The 16,996-nt window shown below is 45.5% G+C and overlaps 1 protein-coding gene across 3 annotated transcripts in view; it reads right to left on the reverse strand.

Moving 5' to 3' along the window:
• Window positions 1-950: 950 nt before the first annotated feature.
• Window positions 951-16,996, reverse strand: part of hyi (hydroxypyruvate isomerase) — a 68,514-nt gene continuing 52,468 nt past the window's right edge. For all 3 annotated transcript variants that reach the window (XM_080195321.1, XM_080195320.1, XM_080195318.1), the window contains exons 4-9: window positions 15,898-16,012; window positions 14,753-14,831; window positions 13,744-13,793; window positions 11,879-11,948; window positions 8,699-8,833; window positions 951-3,934 (exon numbers count right to left, since the gene is read on the reverse strand). In XM_080195321.1, coding sequence (XP_080051447.1) covers window positions 3,846-3,934; window positions 8,699-8,833; window positions 11,879-11,948; window positions 13,744-13,793; window positions 14,753-14,831; window positions 15,898-16,012 — 538 coding nt within the window. In that variant the 3' untranslated portion in view covers window positions 951-3,845. The remainder of the gene's footprint in view (window positions 3,935-8,698; window positions 8,834-11,878; window positions 11,949-13,743; window positions 13,794-14,752; window positions 14,832-15,897; window positions 16,013-16,996) is intronic.

Consider the following 16,996-nt stretch of genomic DNA (forward strand, 5'->3'; position numbering starts at 1 on the left):
ATGTAGACCAGACCAGGTAAGGAGGGCAGATTTCCTTCCCTACAGGATACTAGTGAACCAGATGGGTTTTAACGATAATTCACAATGGTTTCATGGGAATCATTAGACTTATAATTCCAGGTATTTATTGAATTCAAATTTCACCATCAACCATGGTGGGGTTTGAACCTAGGGCCCCAGAGCATTACCCGGCCCCCCCCGTCTCTGGATTACCACTCCAGCGACAATACCACTACTCCACCGCCTCCCACCTAAAGACTTATTCAGCGTCCCTTCATTAAAGGATGGGATAATGATTGCCACGATTCAGCATTCTCTCACGCAACATGGCATCACCAACTAATGCAACAGGAGTGGTTTATATTACAGCACTGTAGCATTTCCATTTCTCATAGCTGCCAGCTTTGTTTGAGTAAAAATTGATGATAGTTAGGAAAAGGCCAAATGTGTTCAAATCTTTTCAACCGGCAAACAGCCAGCTTGATTTAAGTCCTCCTTGCAGAGTTAAAACATTGGTTTAATAACCCACTATATTAACAAGATACATTAGTCACCAGTACTCCCTTCCGCCATGAACTAATGCTCCCCTCAACATTGGTGTCAACTTTAAGTGTGAGGAACACCCACTCCCATCAACAACTATGGCTAACCTTGCTGTGTCACAGTGTCAGAGACCCGATTCCCAGCTTGGGTCACTGTCTGCACGTTCTCCCAGTGTCCACGTGGGTTTTCTCCGAGTGGTTCAGGTTCCTCCCACAGTCTGAAAGATGTGCTGGTTTAGGTGCTTTGGCCATGCAGTGCATCCCGACAGGCACTAGAGTGTAGTGACTAGGGGATTTTCACAGTAACTTCACTGCAGTGTTAATGCAAGCCTACTTGTGACACCAATAAATAAACTTAAACACCAAATCATGTATTCTAACAAAAAAGGATGCCGAGCCAAATCAAAGTAATGTGGACTGTGAGAGGTGCTCAAATCCTCTCACTCTTTATTTTTTGATGTGAATATAGTGTTAACTCTTTAAAAAAATGTGACAATCCCTTGATCATTTGAGTTCAGCACTGCTGCCTCACAGTGCCACAGAACTGGGTTCAATTCTGACCTTAGGTGACTGTGTGAAGTCTGCACGTGCTCCCCGTGTCTGCATAGGTTTCCTCTGGGTGCTCCAGTTTCCTCCCACAATCCAGAGATGTGCGGTTTAGGTTGTTTGGCCATGCTAAATTGACCCTGGTGTTAGGGGGATTAGAAGGGTATATATGTGGAGTTGTGGGAATAGGGCCTGTGTGGGATTGTGGTCGGTGCAGACTCGATGAGCCGAATGGCCCCCTTCTGCACTGTAGGGATTCTATGTAAATACTTGCTATCAGGAGCAGAGTTTATGGTTTTCTAATTTAAATAGGAAACCATCCTGGTTGAAACGTGATACGCAGGTAGGACAGCAGCTATGGTGTAAAATGAAGAGAAAAGAGATTGACTGGGATGATACCGGGATTTGATGGATTGAGTTATAAGGAGAGGCTGGGACTTTTTCCTCTGGAGTGTAGAAGGCTGAGGGGTGATCTTATAGAGGTCTATAAAATAATGAGGGGCATAGATCGGCGAGATAGTCAATATTTTTTCCCAAAGGTAGGGGTGTCTAAAACTAGAGGGCATAGGTTTAAGGCGAGAGGGGAGAGATACAAAAGTGTCCAGAGGGGCAATTTTTTCATGCAGAGGGTGGTGAGTGTCTGGAACAAGCTGCCAGAGGAAGTAGTAGAGATTAGGGGATAATTTTGTCTTTTAAAAAGCATTTAGATGGTTACATGGGAAAGATGGGACATGGTCCAAATGCGGGCAATTGGGACGAGTTTAGGGGATTAAAAAGAAAGAGTGGCATGGACATGTTGGGCCGAAGGGCCTGTTTCTATGCTGTAAACCTCTATGGCTCTACTTGCAGCAATTCCGTTCACTAAACAAGAATATTGCCTCATCAGGCAAATTATTAAAACTTGGACTAGCCTGTCATTGTGTTTATTTTATATTGAGACTCGTGGAATGAGGGACAATCAAGCCAGCTGGATTGAAAAGTGACTTGGCAACGTGAAGGCAAAAGGCGGTGATAAAACAGAAAGGAAAATCACTGCCTGGATGACAGTGAGCAACAGCATGGCACACAGATCTGTGTCAGCTCCCCACTGTTCACATGATTCATAAATAACCTGGAGGAATGTACTTACGTCAAATGTGATGATGATTTCAAGCTAAGTGGCTAGGTAATAAACCTAAGGTAGATAAACAACGTCTAGAAACCGAGACCAATTAGCTGTACTGGCTAAGGAGCCAAATATAGATTTTAACGCATAATTTTGGAAGTAACAGCAAATATGTAGATAATGAAGAAATACTAAATTGTATAATCGAAAACTAACCAGATATAACTACAATCAAGCTGCTTCTGAGATAGCTAAGGGAAACAGCTTTATTTTTGTCCTGCAGTAAATCAGGGGAAGGAACTGGGGGTGCTTACTGATCATCCTGAAAATTTGTAATCATTATGAAGTGCTTTTTATTCATCCTTGGAATGTGAGTGTCACTGGCAAGGCCAGCATTTATTGCCCATCCCTAACGTATCTGAAGGCAAATCTAATTAAATCCCGGGAAAATGCTTGGTGACATTTAACTCCAGTTATTCTAAACCTGACTATAGCTGATGAGATCAGATTTGGAATGGTTACATGCTTTGGTAACTTATACTCGCTAAGAAGTCATTGCTGTGACAGAGTGGTTAGCACTGCTGCCTCACAGTGCCAGGGACCTGAGTTCAATTCCAGCCTTGGGTGACTTTGTGTAATTTGCATGTTCTCCCCATGCCTTCATGGGTTTCTTCCGAGTGCTCCTATTTCCTCCCAGACTCCAAAGATGCGCAGGTTAGATGGATTAGCCATGCTAAATTGCTCATTAATGTCAGGGGGATGAGCAGGGTGAATATGTGGGGGTTACAGGGATAGGACCAGTGCAGGCTCGATGGGCCAAAAGGCCTCCTTCTGCTCTGCAGGGATCCTGTTTCTACAGGATTCTGGGAATAGCGACAGGAATTACTCTGGGATTTCGGGGATTGAAGTTGTGAAGAGAGATGTGTAAAACCACACTTGTCTCAGTTCAAGTGGAGGGACAGCAGGGAAGATTCAAAGTTTTTAAAGTGTTGAGGCCTACCAATGAATGCAGAAAGAAGCAAGTCATTTCAATGTAACTGGAAGATCCAGGACTTTAGAAATTAATTAGCCTCAAGTGAGACTTGGGACTTGAAGAAGTATCCTGATGTTCATTCAATGTGGAACAGACCATTGGCTACAACAGCTGAGGCAGAAAATGTAGATTCTTTCACAGGAAATGGCCTACTCCTGCTCCTATTTCTTATGTTCTTATGTTCTTAAGAGTTGGTAAGTAGTTGATGGGGGATGTTGTTATGAGGGTTAACTGAGATACAGGCGATATCCATTTGGGATGGGGAGAAGTGATGTTTTCCAACAATGATGGACAACACACTACCACTGAAAGCAGATGATGAGGTCAATTAAATAGAATTCTGTTTTATAATCCTTAGGGATCAAGGAATCATTTTGCAGAACCTCCGCTGAGGGGTGAAGGGTGGAGTGTGAGTTTGACCTTCCTAATATCTTTAAACTCCACATTTTCTTATCTACAGACCTGTTCTCAAGCTGTGAAGGAAGGTTGCCTTATGACCGTTTGCTCAAATGATCATCCTTTACCAGCCGTAAATTCAGTCTGAATTAGAATTCGATTTCATAGAAATTAAACTGTTGTTAGTCAATTAGGAAATGCAGCAAATTACTCCTCGTCTCTATTACTGACATTCAGCTCCGTCAGCCGGCTTCTCGGAGTCTCGGTTCCTCCAGTATCTCCTCAGCCAGCCAAGGCCATCTACGGTGTTGCCTGTTTTAAAAGAAGAGAAAATATAAAATAAATTCACGTTTTAAAAATAATGGTCGCCAAGCCTGATACTCTGAAACTCCTCCTATTCTTCTAGTGTACTCACTTGAGGCCTTAAAAAAATTGTATTGAACTATTGTATTGAATTGGACAATAGTGACCAGCAAACCCATCCCAAAAATGATTAGAATGGGGCACAACAGTGTCACAGCGGTTAGCACACTGAAGCTTCACAGCACCGGGGGTGGCACAGTGGTTCGTACTGTTGTCTCACAGCACCAGGGGGTGGTACAGTGGTTTGTACTGTTGTCTCACAGCACCAGGGGTGGCATGGTGGCACAGTGGTTCGTACTGTTGTCTCACAGCACCAGGGGGTGGTACAGTGGTTCGTACTGTTGTCTCACAGCACCAGGGGTGGCATGGTGGCACAGTGGTTAGTACTGTTGTCTCACAGCACCAGGGGTGGCATGGTGGTACAGTAGTTAGTACTGTTGTCTCACTGCATCAGGGGGTGGCATGGTGGTACAGTGGTTAGTACTGTTGCCTCATAGCATCAGGGGGCAGCACAGTGGTACAGTGGTTAGTACTGAAGCCTCACAGCATCAGGGAGCAACACGGTGGCACAGTGGTTAGTACTGTTGTCTCACAGCACCAGGGGCAGCACAGTGGTTAGCACTGCTGCCTCACAGAGCCAGGGACCCAGGCTCAATTCCCAGCTTAGTTCACTGTCTGTGCGGAGTCTGCACATTCTCCCCGTGTCAGCGTGGGTTTCCTCCGGATGCCCCGGTTTCTTTTAAACTTTACAAGAATGTTAAATTGTTCCAGAATTTACCTACTGATATTTTCTTTCTGTTTATGAAGACACGACAATCGATTTTCTAGCATCTAGCATCTTCATGTTATAGCTCAGAAACATTGATTTATTGTAAAAGATTGAATCAACTGTTTATTTTTTACTTGCCCAGTGAATGTCTCAGCAATATATTAAATTAAATTTTACGTTTACGTTTATTCATTATTGTCAAAAGTAGGCTTACGTTAACACGGCAATGAAATTACTGTGAAAATCCTCTACTCGCCACTCTCCAGCACCTGTTCAGTTACACTGAAGGAGAATTTAGAATGGCCAATTCACCTATCCAGCACATCTTTCGGACTGTGAGAGGAAACCAGAGCACCTGGAGGAAACACACGCAGACATGAAGAGAATGTGTAGACTCCCCACAGACAGTGACTCAAGCTGGGAATCAAGCCTGTGTTCCCGCTGCTGTGATTCAACATTGCTAACCACTGCACCACTTCAGCAGAACAATACACTGTCAATGTACTGAAATACTCCTGTTTTTATTATTAAGGGATGTTTTCTAATTTACCATGAACAAACACTTCTAATCTTCTAATATATGTTTGTACAGTCAGTGTACAGCTTCTCATATAGGATTCAACAGAGGATATATTGACACTTTGACGGTATGTTTACACACCCAATGGAAACAACATATTAATAAGGGAGAAGATAATTTGTGACAAGCCCTAGCAACTAACTGGCTCAGAAAATACCACAAGTGGAATTTTACGAGATTGATTCCACGTGTCCAGCTAGCGTGAATATGGTACAGTTCCTGTTCTGTTTTCTGAGCAAGTTTTCACACCCAATTTTATACACTTAGTCATTGAAAAAGTGGTGTAGACTGTTTCTAGCTGCTGCAGACACTGGGCTGGGCTTAATTCATCAGCCAGCCTGACGAGGGAGCTACTGTGCATGTGCAAGCCTTACAGAAGAGTCTGACAGACAGACAGAAAGAGAGCTGTCAGGCCCCTGCTACTGCAGGCCCCTGGCACTTGCTGGGGCCTGCACCCAATCCAAGCCCGTAAGGGACATTTAGCCCCCACTACCCCTTATGCTGCCCAGTCCACTTGTACCCCTCCATCCGATCGAGGAGTATTCTGGGAGAAGTTGCCACAGTCAGTCACCTTGACTGTATTGTGAGTGGAGGAAGGACTGGTGTCAAGGAGCGTTTATACATGAAACACTACATTAGTGTTTCCCTCCCTCTTCCTCTAACTGGCACTGTGAGGAGGATAAGCAAGGTAAAAGGGGCGGCACAGTGGCACAGTGGTTAGCACTGCTGCCTCACAGCTCCGGGTACCTCTGGGTTCGATTCCCAGCTCGGGTCACTGTCTGTGCGAAATTTGCACGTTCTCCTTGTGGTCTGCGTGGGTTCCTCCGGGTGCTCCGGTTTCCTCCCACCGTCTAAAGAAGTGCAGGTTAGGTGGATTGGCTACACTATATTGCCCCTTAGTGTCAGGGGGAATCAGCAAGGTAAATGGGGTTATGGGGATAGGGCCTGGGTGGGATTGTGGTCGGTGCAGACTCGATGGGCCAAATGGTCTCTTTCTACATTGTAGGAATTCTATGAAAAGCAAGATGTGGTCTTACCCTGCTGCAATGGTAGAGGACACAAGCAAAAGAGCTGACTGGTAAGTAGAAAGGTCAGGTAAAGTATTTAATCATTTTATCACTTGTAGTCTCAGATATCATTTCTGTGGTTTATGGTTTGTAAAGGTTATATTCGGTAGTAACGAGGAGCAGGAAGGAAGGACCCGAGAGAATTGGATATAATCTGAAACATCTTTAAAAAGTTTAATTTAAAGGGGCGAGACATGACAGGAGAGCTCCAAGCTATGGTTTGCTCCCCTTGCTCCATGTAGGAAATCGTGCCGCTCGTTAGCACTGCTGCTTCACAGCTCCAGGGTCCTGGGTTCGATTCCCGGCTCGGGTCACTGTCTGTGTGGAGTTTGCACATTCTCCTCGTGTCTGCGTGGGTTTCCTCCGGGTGCTCCAGTTTCCTCCCACAGCCCAAAGATGTGCGGGTTAGGTTGATTGGCCATGCTAAGAAATTGGCCCTTGGTGTCCAGGGTAGCGGAGGTTAGAGGGATTAATGTAGGGATATGGGGGTAGGGCCTGGGTGGGATTGTGTTCGGTGCAGACTCGATGGGCCGAAGGGCCTCTTTCTGCACTGTAGGGTTCTATGATTCTATGTGGCAGGCTGGGGACATTTCCAGTCCCCTGGGTCAGCATGTGTGCAGGAAGTGTCTCCAGCTCGAGTTTCAGAGCTGGAGTGGCGGCTGGGGACTCTGTGGAGCATCCCCGAGTCAGAGGGCACATATAGAGGGGTAGTCACAGCACAGTCTCAGACTCCAGAGGCAGGAAGGAAATAGATGGTCACCAGGCAGAGCAGGAATCTCCTGTGGCCACTGCCCTGCAAAACAGATATACTGCTTTGGATACTGCTGAGGGGAATGGCCTTTCAGGGGCAAACAGCAACAGCCAAATTCATTGGTTTTGCTACAGAGGGGAGGAGGATAAAATGTGGGAATGCAATAATTATTCAATTGTAAGGGGAATAGATAGGTGTTTCTGTGGATGCAAAAGAGTCAACAAGTTGCCTCCTTGGCGCTAAGGTCAAGGATATCTCGGAACGACTGCAGAACATTCTGAAGGGGAAGAGTAAAGAGCCTGTGGTCACAGTGCACATTGGTACAAATGACATAGGGAAAAAAAGAGACGAAATCCTAAAAGTAGAATATAGGGAGCTAGGAAGCAAGCTGGAAAGTAGGACCTCAAAGGTAGTGATCTCAGGATTACAACTCTGCCACATGCTAGTCGAAACAGCAGGATATATAGGATGAATATGTGGCTGAAAAGATGGTGTGAGGAGGAGGATTTCAGATTCCTACGGCTGATTCCTGGGATGGCAGGTCTGTCATACTAAGGAACACTAAGCTGGTTAGGATTAGATTCATTCGCGTTTAGAAGAATGAGAGGAGATCTCATAGAAACTTGTAAAATTCTAATGGAGTTAGGATAGATTCAGAAAGAATGTTCCCAATGATGGGGGAGTCCTGAACTAGGGGTCGTAGTTTGAGGATAAGAGGTAAACCTTTTAGAACTGAAGTGAGGAGAAATTTATGTAATTCACTGCCACAGAAAGTAGTTGAGGCCAAAATCTGATTTCGAGAAGATATTGGGCCTAAAGGGATCAATGGATATGAGGAGGAAGTGGGTTCAGGATATTGAATTTGATGACCAGCCATGATCATAATGAATGGTGGAGCAGACTCGAAGGGCTGAATGGCCTACTCCTGCATCTAGTTTCTATGTCTCTATGGAATGTATTCCCTGTTGGGGCAGTAGGGAACTGGATAAATACATAAAAAGGCAAAAAATGCGATGCTGTTTTGGCCAAGGGATAGGCATTGGGATTATTTGGGTAGCTGCATCAAAGAGGGCGGTATGGTGGCACAGTGGTTAGCACTGCTGCCTCATAGCGCCAGGGACCCAGGTTCAATTCCAGCTTCAGGTTACTGTCTGTGTGGAGTTTGCACATTCTCCCCGTGTCTGTGTGGGTTTCCTCTGGATGCTCCGGTTTCCTCCCACAGTCCAAAGGTGTGTGGGTTAGGTGGATTGGCCATGCTAAATTGACCCTGAGTGTCTGGGGGACTACGGGGTAAATATGTTGGGTTATGGGGATAGGGCCTGGGTGGGATTGTTGTTGATGCAGGCTCGATGGGCCGAATGATCTCCTTCTACACTGTAGGGATTCTATGATTAGGAGAGCTGGCAGTGACATAATGGGCCAAATGGCCTCATTCTGTTCTGTTTGACTCTATGATTAGTAATGTACACTTGCCAATTTCAGTCCTGTGCTAGTCATGTCTAAATAGTGGAAAGTCTGAAGGCAATGCAAGTTCTGGGCAGCCCACCTTTTGGAGCGTATTCACAGCCTATGTAACCTTGGTATCCCAGTTTCTCCAGCAGGCTGAATATGTAGCTGTAGCTGATCTCTCCGGGACTATCTGCTTCATTCCGGTTGGGAACTTGTGCAATTTGGACATGACCTGATGGTAGAAAACACAGCAGATCAGAGCAGCGATGCAACATATCCTTTGGGGATCTTAACCAAACAACATGCAAAGTAGGGGCTCGGGATTAAAAGTGCAATTAGCTCTGACAGGAGATCTCTGCGCGGAATTCACTGACAGCCATGTATGGCATTGAGCTTAAATTTTTCTTAATGAAAAACGCAGTTCTTAATTATGTTTATGGGAGTGACAGCTTTGTACTGATGGTGGCTGGTTCATTCAATATAATATCTCATTAGCCTAGGCAAAAAAAAACTTCAGCGTCTTCTTCAAATTAACAGGCTTTACTGATGTGCCAGTCTCAAATATTATTGCAATATAATGCCCTTTCTGCTGATCTGCCCTGCACAATTCCACTCTGGGTGCTGCTTAGTGTGATTGAATCATCGGGGAAATTAAACTACCCAATACAATCATCGGCTGAACTTCAAACCAGGGACAGGTCATTCTGTGCTGGACAAATGAGCACTGAATAATTCTGCTTCTATATTCCATGCACAGCCCTGCTGTGTGTGCCCAAGGACTCTTACATCCTGTACCTTGCCGCTGAGACACCAGTCGAGTGAATAATGCAGCTTGCAGCTTTAGTAATTCTCGGAGGAGTGTTTTGTAACCGCAAGGAAAATGCAATCCTTAAAATTTAATTTCAATTCTAATTTCAGAAACTGGGCTGCTGAACTACTCCAATTAGCTTCTTACAATGCAGTGCTCTCTCTCACGGGCAGCAACCCTTTTGCGTGCCAGGAGGTGGACTGGGGGGGCATGGTGGTGGGGAACTTTACACCCTAGCTCCTGAAGGCCAGTGCCAAATAATAAAACACAGTGAAGATTATCTCAGCATTTTCATGGTGGCCATATTGTCAGCAGGTTGGCTCAGTGGTTAGCACTGCTGCCTCACAGTGCCAGGGTTCCAGGTTCAATTCCTGGCCTTGGGTCACTGTCAGTACAGATTTTGCACGTTCTCCCCGTGTCTGCGTGGGTTTTGTCTGGGCGCTCTGGTTTCCTCCCACAGTCCAAAGATGCGTGGGTTAGGTGATTGGCCATAAGTTGACACTAGTGTCAGAGGGATTAGCAGGGTAAATACATGGGGTTACAGGAATAAGGTCTTGGTGGGATTCTGGTTGGTGCAGAACCGATGGGTCAAATGGCCTCCTTCTGCACTGTAGGGATTCTATAATTCTCTTGCCTCTCCTCGTCAAACAATTACACAGAACATACAGCACAGCACAAAAACAGGCCATTCGGCCCAACTGGTCTACGCAAGTGTTAATGCTGTTTGAGTCACCTCCCATCTTTTCTTATCTAACTCTTATCAGCTGACCGTAACACTACATTCTGCACTCTCTCCTTTCCATCTCTATAACTGGTATGCTTTGTTGGTATAGCGCTCAAGAAATAATACTTTTCACTGTCTACTAATACATGTAACAATAACAAACCAAATCAAATCAGCATGACCATCTATTCATTGCTTCCTCTTAAATGCCTCCCTACTATTCAACTACTCACCGCGGGAGCAACCCATTTGTTTCAGTATTTCCTGGTCGATTCATGACCTCAAGTTTTGTTCCATCCCATGAACAGGAACACTCTGGCTGGAATTCTACCACCTCACCAGTCATGCAATTGGTATGGGCGAGGGTCCAACAACGGAAATCTCCTCGGGCAGGAGCTTTCAATCTCTCCCAAGCGAGGTGGTAAAATTCCACCCTCTGTCTGTGTCACTTCTATCAAAGCCTTTCAGAATTTTAACCATCTCTATTCAGATAAAGAAATACAGCAATCAGTTCAGATTGTTGACCTTTCCCCCTTCCAGGTGAAACAGCATTAACTTGTACACTCTTTCAATTTAGTTCTGCAAGTGCTTTCCCTGATCGTGATGTGGTCTCCTCTACTCTGGGAGACCAAATGCAGTTTGGATGATTGTTTTGGGGTGGGGGCGCCTTGATTTAGTCCATAATTGTGGCCTTGATTTCTGTTCACCAGTCACTCCCACTCTGACCTCTCGCTCTCCTCAGCTTCCTATACAGATATAATGAAGCTCAGTGTCAGGGCAGTCCGGTGGCTCAGTGGTTAACATTGCTGCCTCACAGCGCCAGGGACCCGGGTTCAATTCCAGCCTTGGGTCACTGTCTGTGTGGAGTCTGTGCGTTCTCCCAGCGTCTGTGTGGGTTTTCTCCGGGTGCTCTGGTTTCCTCCCACAATCCAAAGATGAGCACATTAGGTTAGTTGGCTACGCTAAATTGTCCCTTGGTGTCAGGGGGATTAACAGGATAAATGAGGATTACAGGATTAGGGTCTAGGTGGGATTGTGGTCAGTACAGACTTGATGGGCCGAATTGCCTTCTTCCATACTGTAGAGATCCTGTGAGAAACTGGACCGAAAGCATCTTGTTCTTTGATCAGGTCCTTTACAAAGGTTCTGGACTCAACATTGAGTTTAACTATTTTGAATCATAACCACCACTCCATGTTTTCAAGCGGCAACAGTTGCCAATGATTCTACTATTTCCATTTACACCTCCGCGAGACCCACCTTCTGTTCCTTTACTCTTGTTACCACCACCTCGTACTTTGCATCATTGTTTCCTTTTGTCATTTAGTCTCCTTCCCTATCATAGACCTTCCTTTTTGTTTCTTTATTCCCTTTCCCTTTTCCTTGCCTCGGACATTTGCTACAAACCTGTCAAGTCTCCAAAGAGCTAAATTTGGTGAAGTGTTCATTTTGCTTCACTCTACAGATGCTGCCTGATTTGCTGAGTATTTCCAAGGTTTGCGCTTTGATTTATTTATTATCGTTTTAGGTTTTCTGAATGTCATCTCTACAACACAGAAGACAATTGGCACCCGCTCCTGGAGCAGCACAACATACAGATACATTTGCTATCCGTGTCTGTACATATGTGCTGATCCTCCTGGAAAAGTAACACCGCGCACAATGGCATTTCCAGTATTTGGGGGGAGATCAGTGGGTACAATCTGTGTAAAATACATATTTGTACAAAGAAGGGAGGCACTTGCCTATTAGAGGGAAGTAGTTGGTGATGTTCTGAGTGAGATTCCCATCCATTATCTGACAGTGAAACAAGTCCTGCACCCAAACACAATGCAGTTAATGCAGACACGGCAAAACAGTCTCTGCACAGAGAACTTCTGCATAGTACGTCAGTATGAGGCATCAAATACACAGAGCAATCTTGCACCATGATACAACCATGGCTATGATACAAAATCTAAATGAGACTGTGAATCACATCCCATACTTAGTCAAAGGGTAAGGTTTATAGAATTGTACAGTAGAGAAACAGGAAACAGCGGGTCTATTTAAAGGTGCTTAGCTTCACACAAGCCTCCTCCCACCTTAGTTCATCTCGACACCTCCTTCCATTCCTTTCTCCCTCATATATTTATCTAGCTTCCATTTAAAATGCATCTATGCTCCTCGCTTCAACTATTCCATATGGTAACAAGTTCTGCATTCTAAGCACTCTGTGTAAAGACAGGAGCGAGACCCAGGTTCAATTCCGGCCTTGGGTCATTGTCTGTGTGGAGGTTACACGTTCTCCCCGTGTCTGTGTGGGCTTTCTCCGGGTGCTCCGGTTTCCTCCCACAGTCCACAGATGTATGGGTCAGGTTGATTGGCCATGCTAAATTGACTCTAGTATCAGGGGGATTAGCAGGGTAAATAGGTGGATTACAGGAATTGGGCCTGGGTGGAATTGTGGTTGGTGCAGGCTCAATGGGCTGAATGGCCTCCTTCTGCACTGTAGGGATCCCATGAAGACGTTCTTCCTGAATGCCTTATTGGATTGATTAGTGACTTTTCTGGCCTAACCCAATCAGTGAGGCAATGCAAACCAAAGAAAAGCAAATTTCATGAGAAAGGTCCATTGGTAAACTTTAAGAAAGGGACTTTTCAAAGTGTCATGACACCAGTGATGCCTCACGTGCAACAGAAGACCAGAAAATCATTGGCGAGCTGCCCATAAGTGGCCTGGCGTGCAACATTGCAGATAGTGAACCACTGATAAGATCCTTGCTGTTTGTGAGGCTGGCCAGTGTCACGAGGTTTCGTAAATGTTGCCCTGTAGGTTTTGAAATTACTGCTGGCGCTGACAGCACACAAATGTTTAATGGGGCGAATTTTACCATCCTGCCTGGCACGGGAATCGGAGCGGGCGAGGGGCGAAACTTGGAGAGGTCTGTTGACCTCGGGCAGGATTTTCCGGTTTCGGGGAGAGCGAGGCCGGAAAATCCCACCTTATATGTTGGCATGACAATGCTCTGAGCGCCACAACGGGGCATTAACTTACTCGCTGCCAACTGAGATATCTAACGTACAGTTTTCAAAGTAAATCTTGTTTTACAGAGTGCGACTGGAGCAATTAGATGGAAACCTCCATTTGATAATTACAATAACGAATCCTTCAATATTGCCAATTAGTCCCACTGCGATCACTTCCACCCACTTTTATTAGTTATTCATGACACCTCAAGCAGAGTTCATATTCATATAGAAATTAAGGGAGATAGTGTGACAGCCAGCGCAGATCCTGACATCTACAGTCAGGGTAATGCACTCACTAAGGTTTCTGATGTGATAGCCACAAGGTCACCAGCAACGTGTCTGAAGTGGGTGGCTGAGAAATACTTTTTGCCCACGTTACGGAGCAGCAGTTGGACACGGGTTTGATATTAACACTCTGGAGTGAACACAGATATGCCGGCTGCTGTCCCTCATCAAAGAGATTCGATCACTGATTCATCATGCTCTCTCTTCCCTTCCCTCCTCCCAGTCAAAGCTGTTCTTCATTATTCTTGCATAACCCAAATCGTTGGCAGCTCGGGAAGTTGGGGAATTATTTTCCATTTACAGTTACACTCACCAGCTGGAGTTTCAGGTTAGGCCGATCCACTTGCTGTAGAATCCTTGCAGCTGAAATGAACAGTACATCCTTTTATTAACCCACACGCAGTGGATGCAAGGGAGAGAGAAAAAGCAGCTGTTCACCAGCAGATTAAACCATTTTAAACCACATTACGACCTTTGAAGGCTGGGATAAGATAGTGATTTTATCCTACTGGGACCTTGTGTAGCAGAAGGCTGCAACATTTTGTGTGTCAGACAGGTTGTGTGCACCCTGTTGGGTATATATTTTGAACCTTAGTCTGGAGACAGGCATGTACACCGTGAGTGATTGAAAATAGCTATGAATATAATCTCCAAGACAGGTGTTTATTTTAGCAAAATAAGTAATCACAGAATCATACATCGCAGATGGTGCTCATTTGGCCCATCATACCTGAGCCAGCTCTTTGGAAAATTTGATTAATTCAAGTCCTCTGGCTTTTCACTTTTCCTGCTCTTTTAAAAGTTTAAGTCTGATTCCAGTTTGGAAGTCAAATCCACTTTCACCACCCATTCCGAATTATAGCAACTCTCCAATAGTCTCGTCGCCTCGCTCCCCTCTGGTTCTTTCACCAGTTATTTTAAACCCTCTTTTATCGAGTCTCCAGCCAGCACAGTGGCACAGTGGTTAGCACTGCTGCCTCACAGCACCAGGAACCTGGTTCGATTCCCGGCTTAGGTCACTGTCTGGAATTTGCACATTCCCCCCGTGTCTGCGTGGGTTTCCTCCGGGTGCTCCGGTTTCCTCCCACGGTTTGAAAGATGCGCTGGTTAGGTGCATTGACCATGCTAAATTCTCCCTCAGTGTATCCAAACATGGCGCCAAAGTGTGGCGACTAGGGGATTTTCACAGTGACTTCATTGCAGTGTTAATGTAAGCCTACTTGTGACACTAATAAATAAGCTTAAAACTTTTAGCTAACTGGACTTCCTGGGGTGTTTTACAGACTCCCAGTGGAGATGTCTACTCCTAGATTTATACTTACCTTGTTGTGGTGTATTCAGGAAGTAACGGGGATCTGTGATTCGAGAGTTAATAGGTTCAATCAATCCTAGCAGCCCTTCCTGAATAAAAGGAACACATTTAGAGTTACATTCAGATACTTAGGCTCAGGGATGAATTAAAACAAAAGAAATTTGCTCATTTAGAATCATAGAATCCTACAGTGCAGAAGGAGGCCATTTGGCCCATCGAGTTTGCACCAACCACAATCCCTCCCAGCTGCTGACCCCACATATTTACCCTGCTAATGCCCCTGACACTGAGGGACAATTTAGCATGGCCAGTCCACCTAACCTGCACATCTTTGGACTGTGGGAGGAAACAGGAGCACCCGGAGGAAACCCACACAGATATGGGGAGAATGTGCAAACTCCACATAGACAGTGACCCAAGCCAGGAATCAAACCCAGGTCCCTGGCGCTGTGTGAGGCAACCGTGCTAACCGCTGTGCCACCATGCCGTCCAGAGATTAAGAGAACGCAGTACCAAGCGGCTCTCCTCTATTCCATCAAGAGATCAGTGCTGTACAGCCACGGTAAAAAGGCATTGGGGCAGGTAGGGGGGAAATGCTGTCCGCTCCAAACACAACAGCGGAGAGAAGAATAGCAAAATCGTGTTGAAAGCTCAACACTTTCAGCCAGCTAAATGGTGCTAAAAGCTATTAGTAATATTGAATCTCACTAACATCAGTTGTGCTGAGGGCCGTTACCTGCGGTCAATCTCACTACTATGTCCATGGACAGCACAGAATCTGTTCTCGGTATTTCTCTCTCCACAGATGCTGCCTAATCTGCTGAGTATTTCCAGCATTTACTGCCTTCATTTCAATGGAGGCTAAGACTGTTACCAGTGTCTAATCTCACCAGTAAAACTCAGAGCCAACTGTTTTTTTAACTGTTAACTACACGGGAAAAATCCGACAAGGACTTGTTCTTAAATTTGAACTTAATTCAGTGAACTGCAGAGGCTGGGAGATGGTTTGGATTAAAGGCCCTCTTTCAACACAGATTTATTGTGAAGAGGAAGGGAGGAGGAGGGCCCATTAATAATCACTCTGCACAACAGATATCGCCACACACCGCATGAATCATTACTTTCTGACTTTCTACTGCTCTGTTAGATTGCTACCTTCAAGAGGATGTCTGCGGCATACTTCAGATTTTCTATAAATGTGGCCTCCATCGCCTTGGCAACAGATGTTCTGTCTAGGCCCTCTGGAACACGTCCTGCCATCAAATGGATCCTTAAGCAGAAAGAATTTCACTGCTTCTTAAAAAAAAATACTCTCATTGAGGTTACACATCATCGCTTCCAAACTTTGTCTTGCACACCGCAGTAACACTTCAAATTCATTCTCGGGATGTGGAAGTCGCTGGCATGGCTGGTGTTCACTGCCTGTCCCTACTTGCCCTGATTTGATACAACTGACCAGTTAATTGTTAGTCCACTTTCACAGGAGAGTTCAGAGTCAACCAAGGAATCACACGTATAAGCTAGAATCTTAGCGCCCTGCCTGCCATCGGAATGGGAGCGGGCAAGGGGCAGACCATGGAAAGGTCCATTGACCTTGGGTGGGATGTAATGGTTTCAGGATGAGTGAGGCCATAAAATCCCACCCATAGACCATTCTGGGGAAGGATGGCAACTGATGCGTTTTTGTAACAATGCAATCTCGTCATTCTCGCTTTTCTGATTGGTGATCTCTGGTTATTTCCAGATCTTAAAATGAACGTGGAGTCTTGTTACTGAGTCTGCACTCTGATATTCTTCTTTGCTCTTCCCAGCCTTACCCTAGAACCATAGAATCTCTATAGTACAAGAAGGTGGGCAGAATGGCCTTCGAGTCAGTACCAACTCTCCAAAAAAGCGTTCCCCCCACCTCCACCCCACCCTATCCCTATAACCCCACATATTTACTGAGGTTAATCCACCTAACCTACATATCTTTGGAATGTGGAAGGAAACCAGAGCAGCCAGAGAAAGCCCACGCAGTCACGGGGAGAATGTACAAACTCCACACAGTCATCCGAGGCCAGAATTGAACCCGGATCCTTGGTGCGTGAGGCAATAGTGCCAACCACTGTGCCACCGTGCCACTCTCCCTCTTTTTCCTGCTGCAGTCTCTCTCTGTCTCCCTGACCCTAATCTCCCCTCTCTCCCTGACTGTCCTAATCTCTGTCTCTCACTCTCTTCTCGGTCTTGCTCTTTGTTCTCCCTGCTCTAGGTC

This window comes from Carcharhinus amblyrhynchos, chromosome 9 (assembly GCF_965287045.1).
Source record: "Carcharhinus amblyrhynchos chromosome 9, sCarAmb.v2.hapA, whole genome shotgun sequence".
Taxonomy (NCBI): Eukaryota; Metazoa; Chordata; class Chondrichthyes; order Carcharhiniformes; family Carcharhinidae; genus Carcharhinus; species Carcharhinus amblyrhynchos.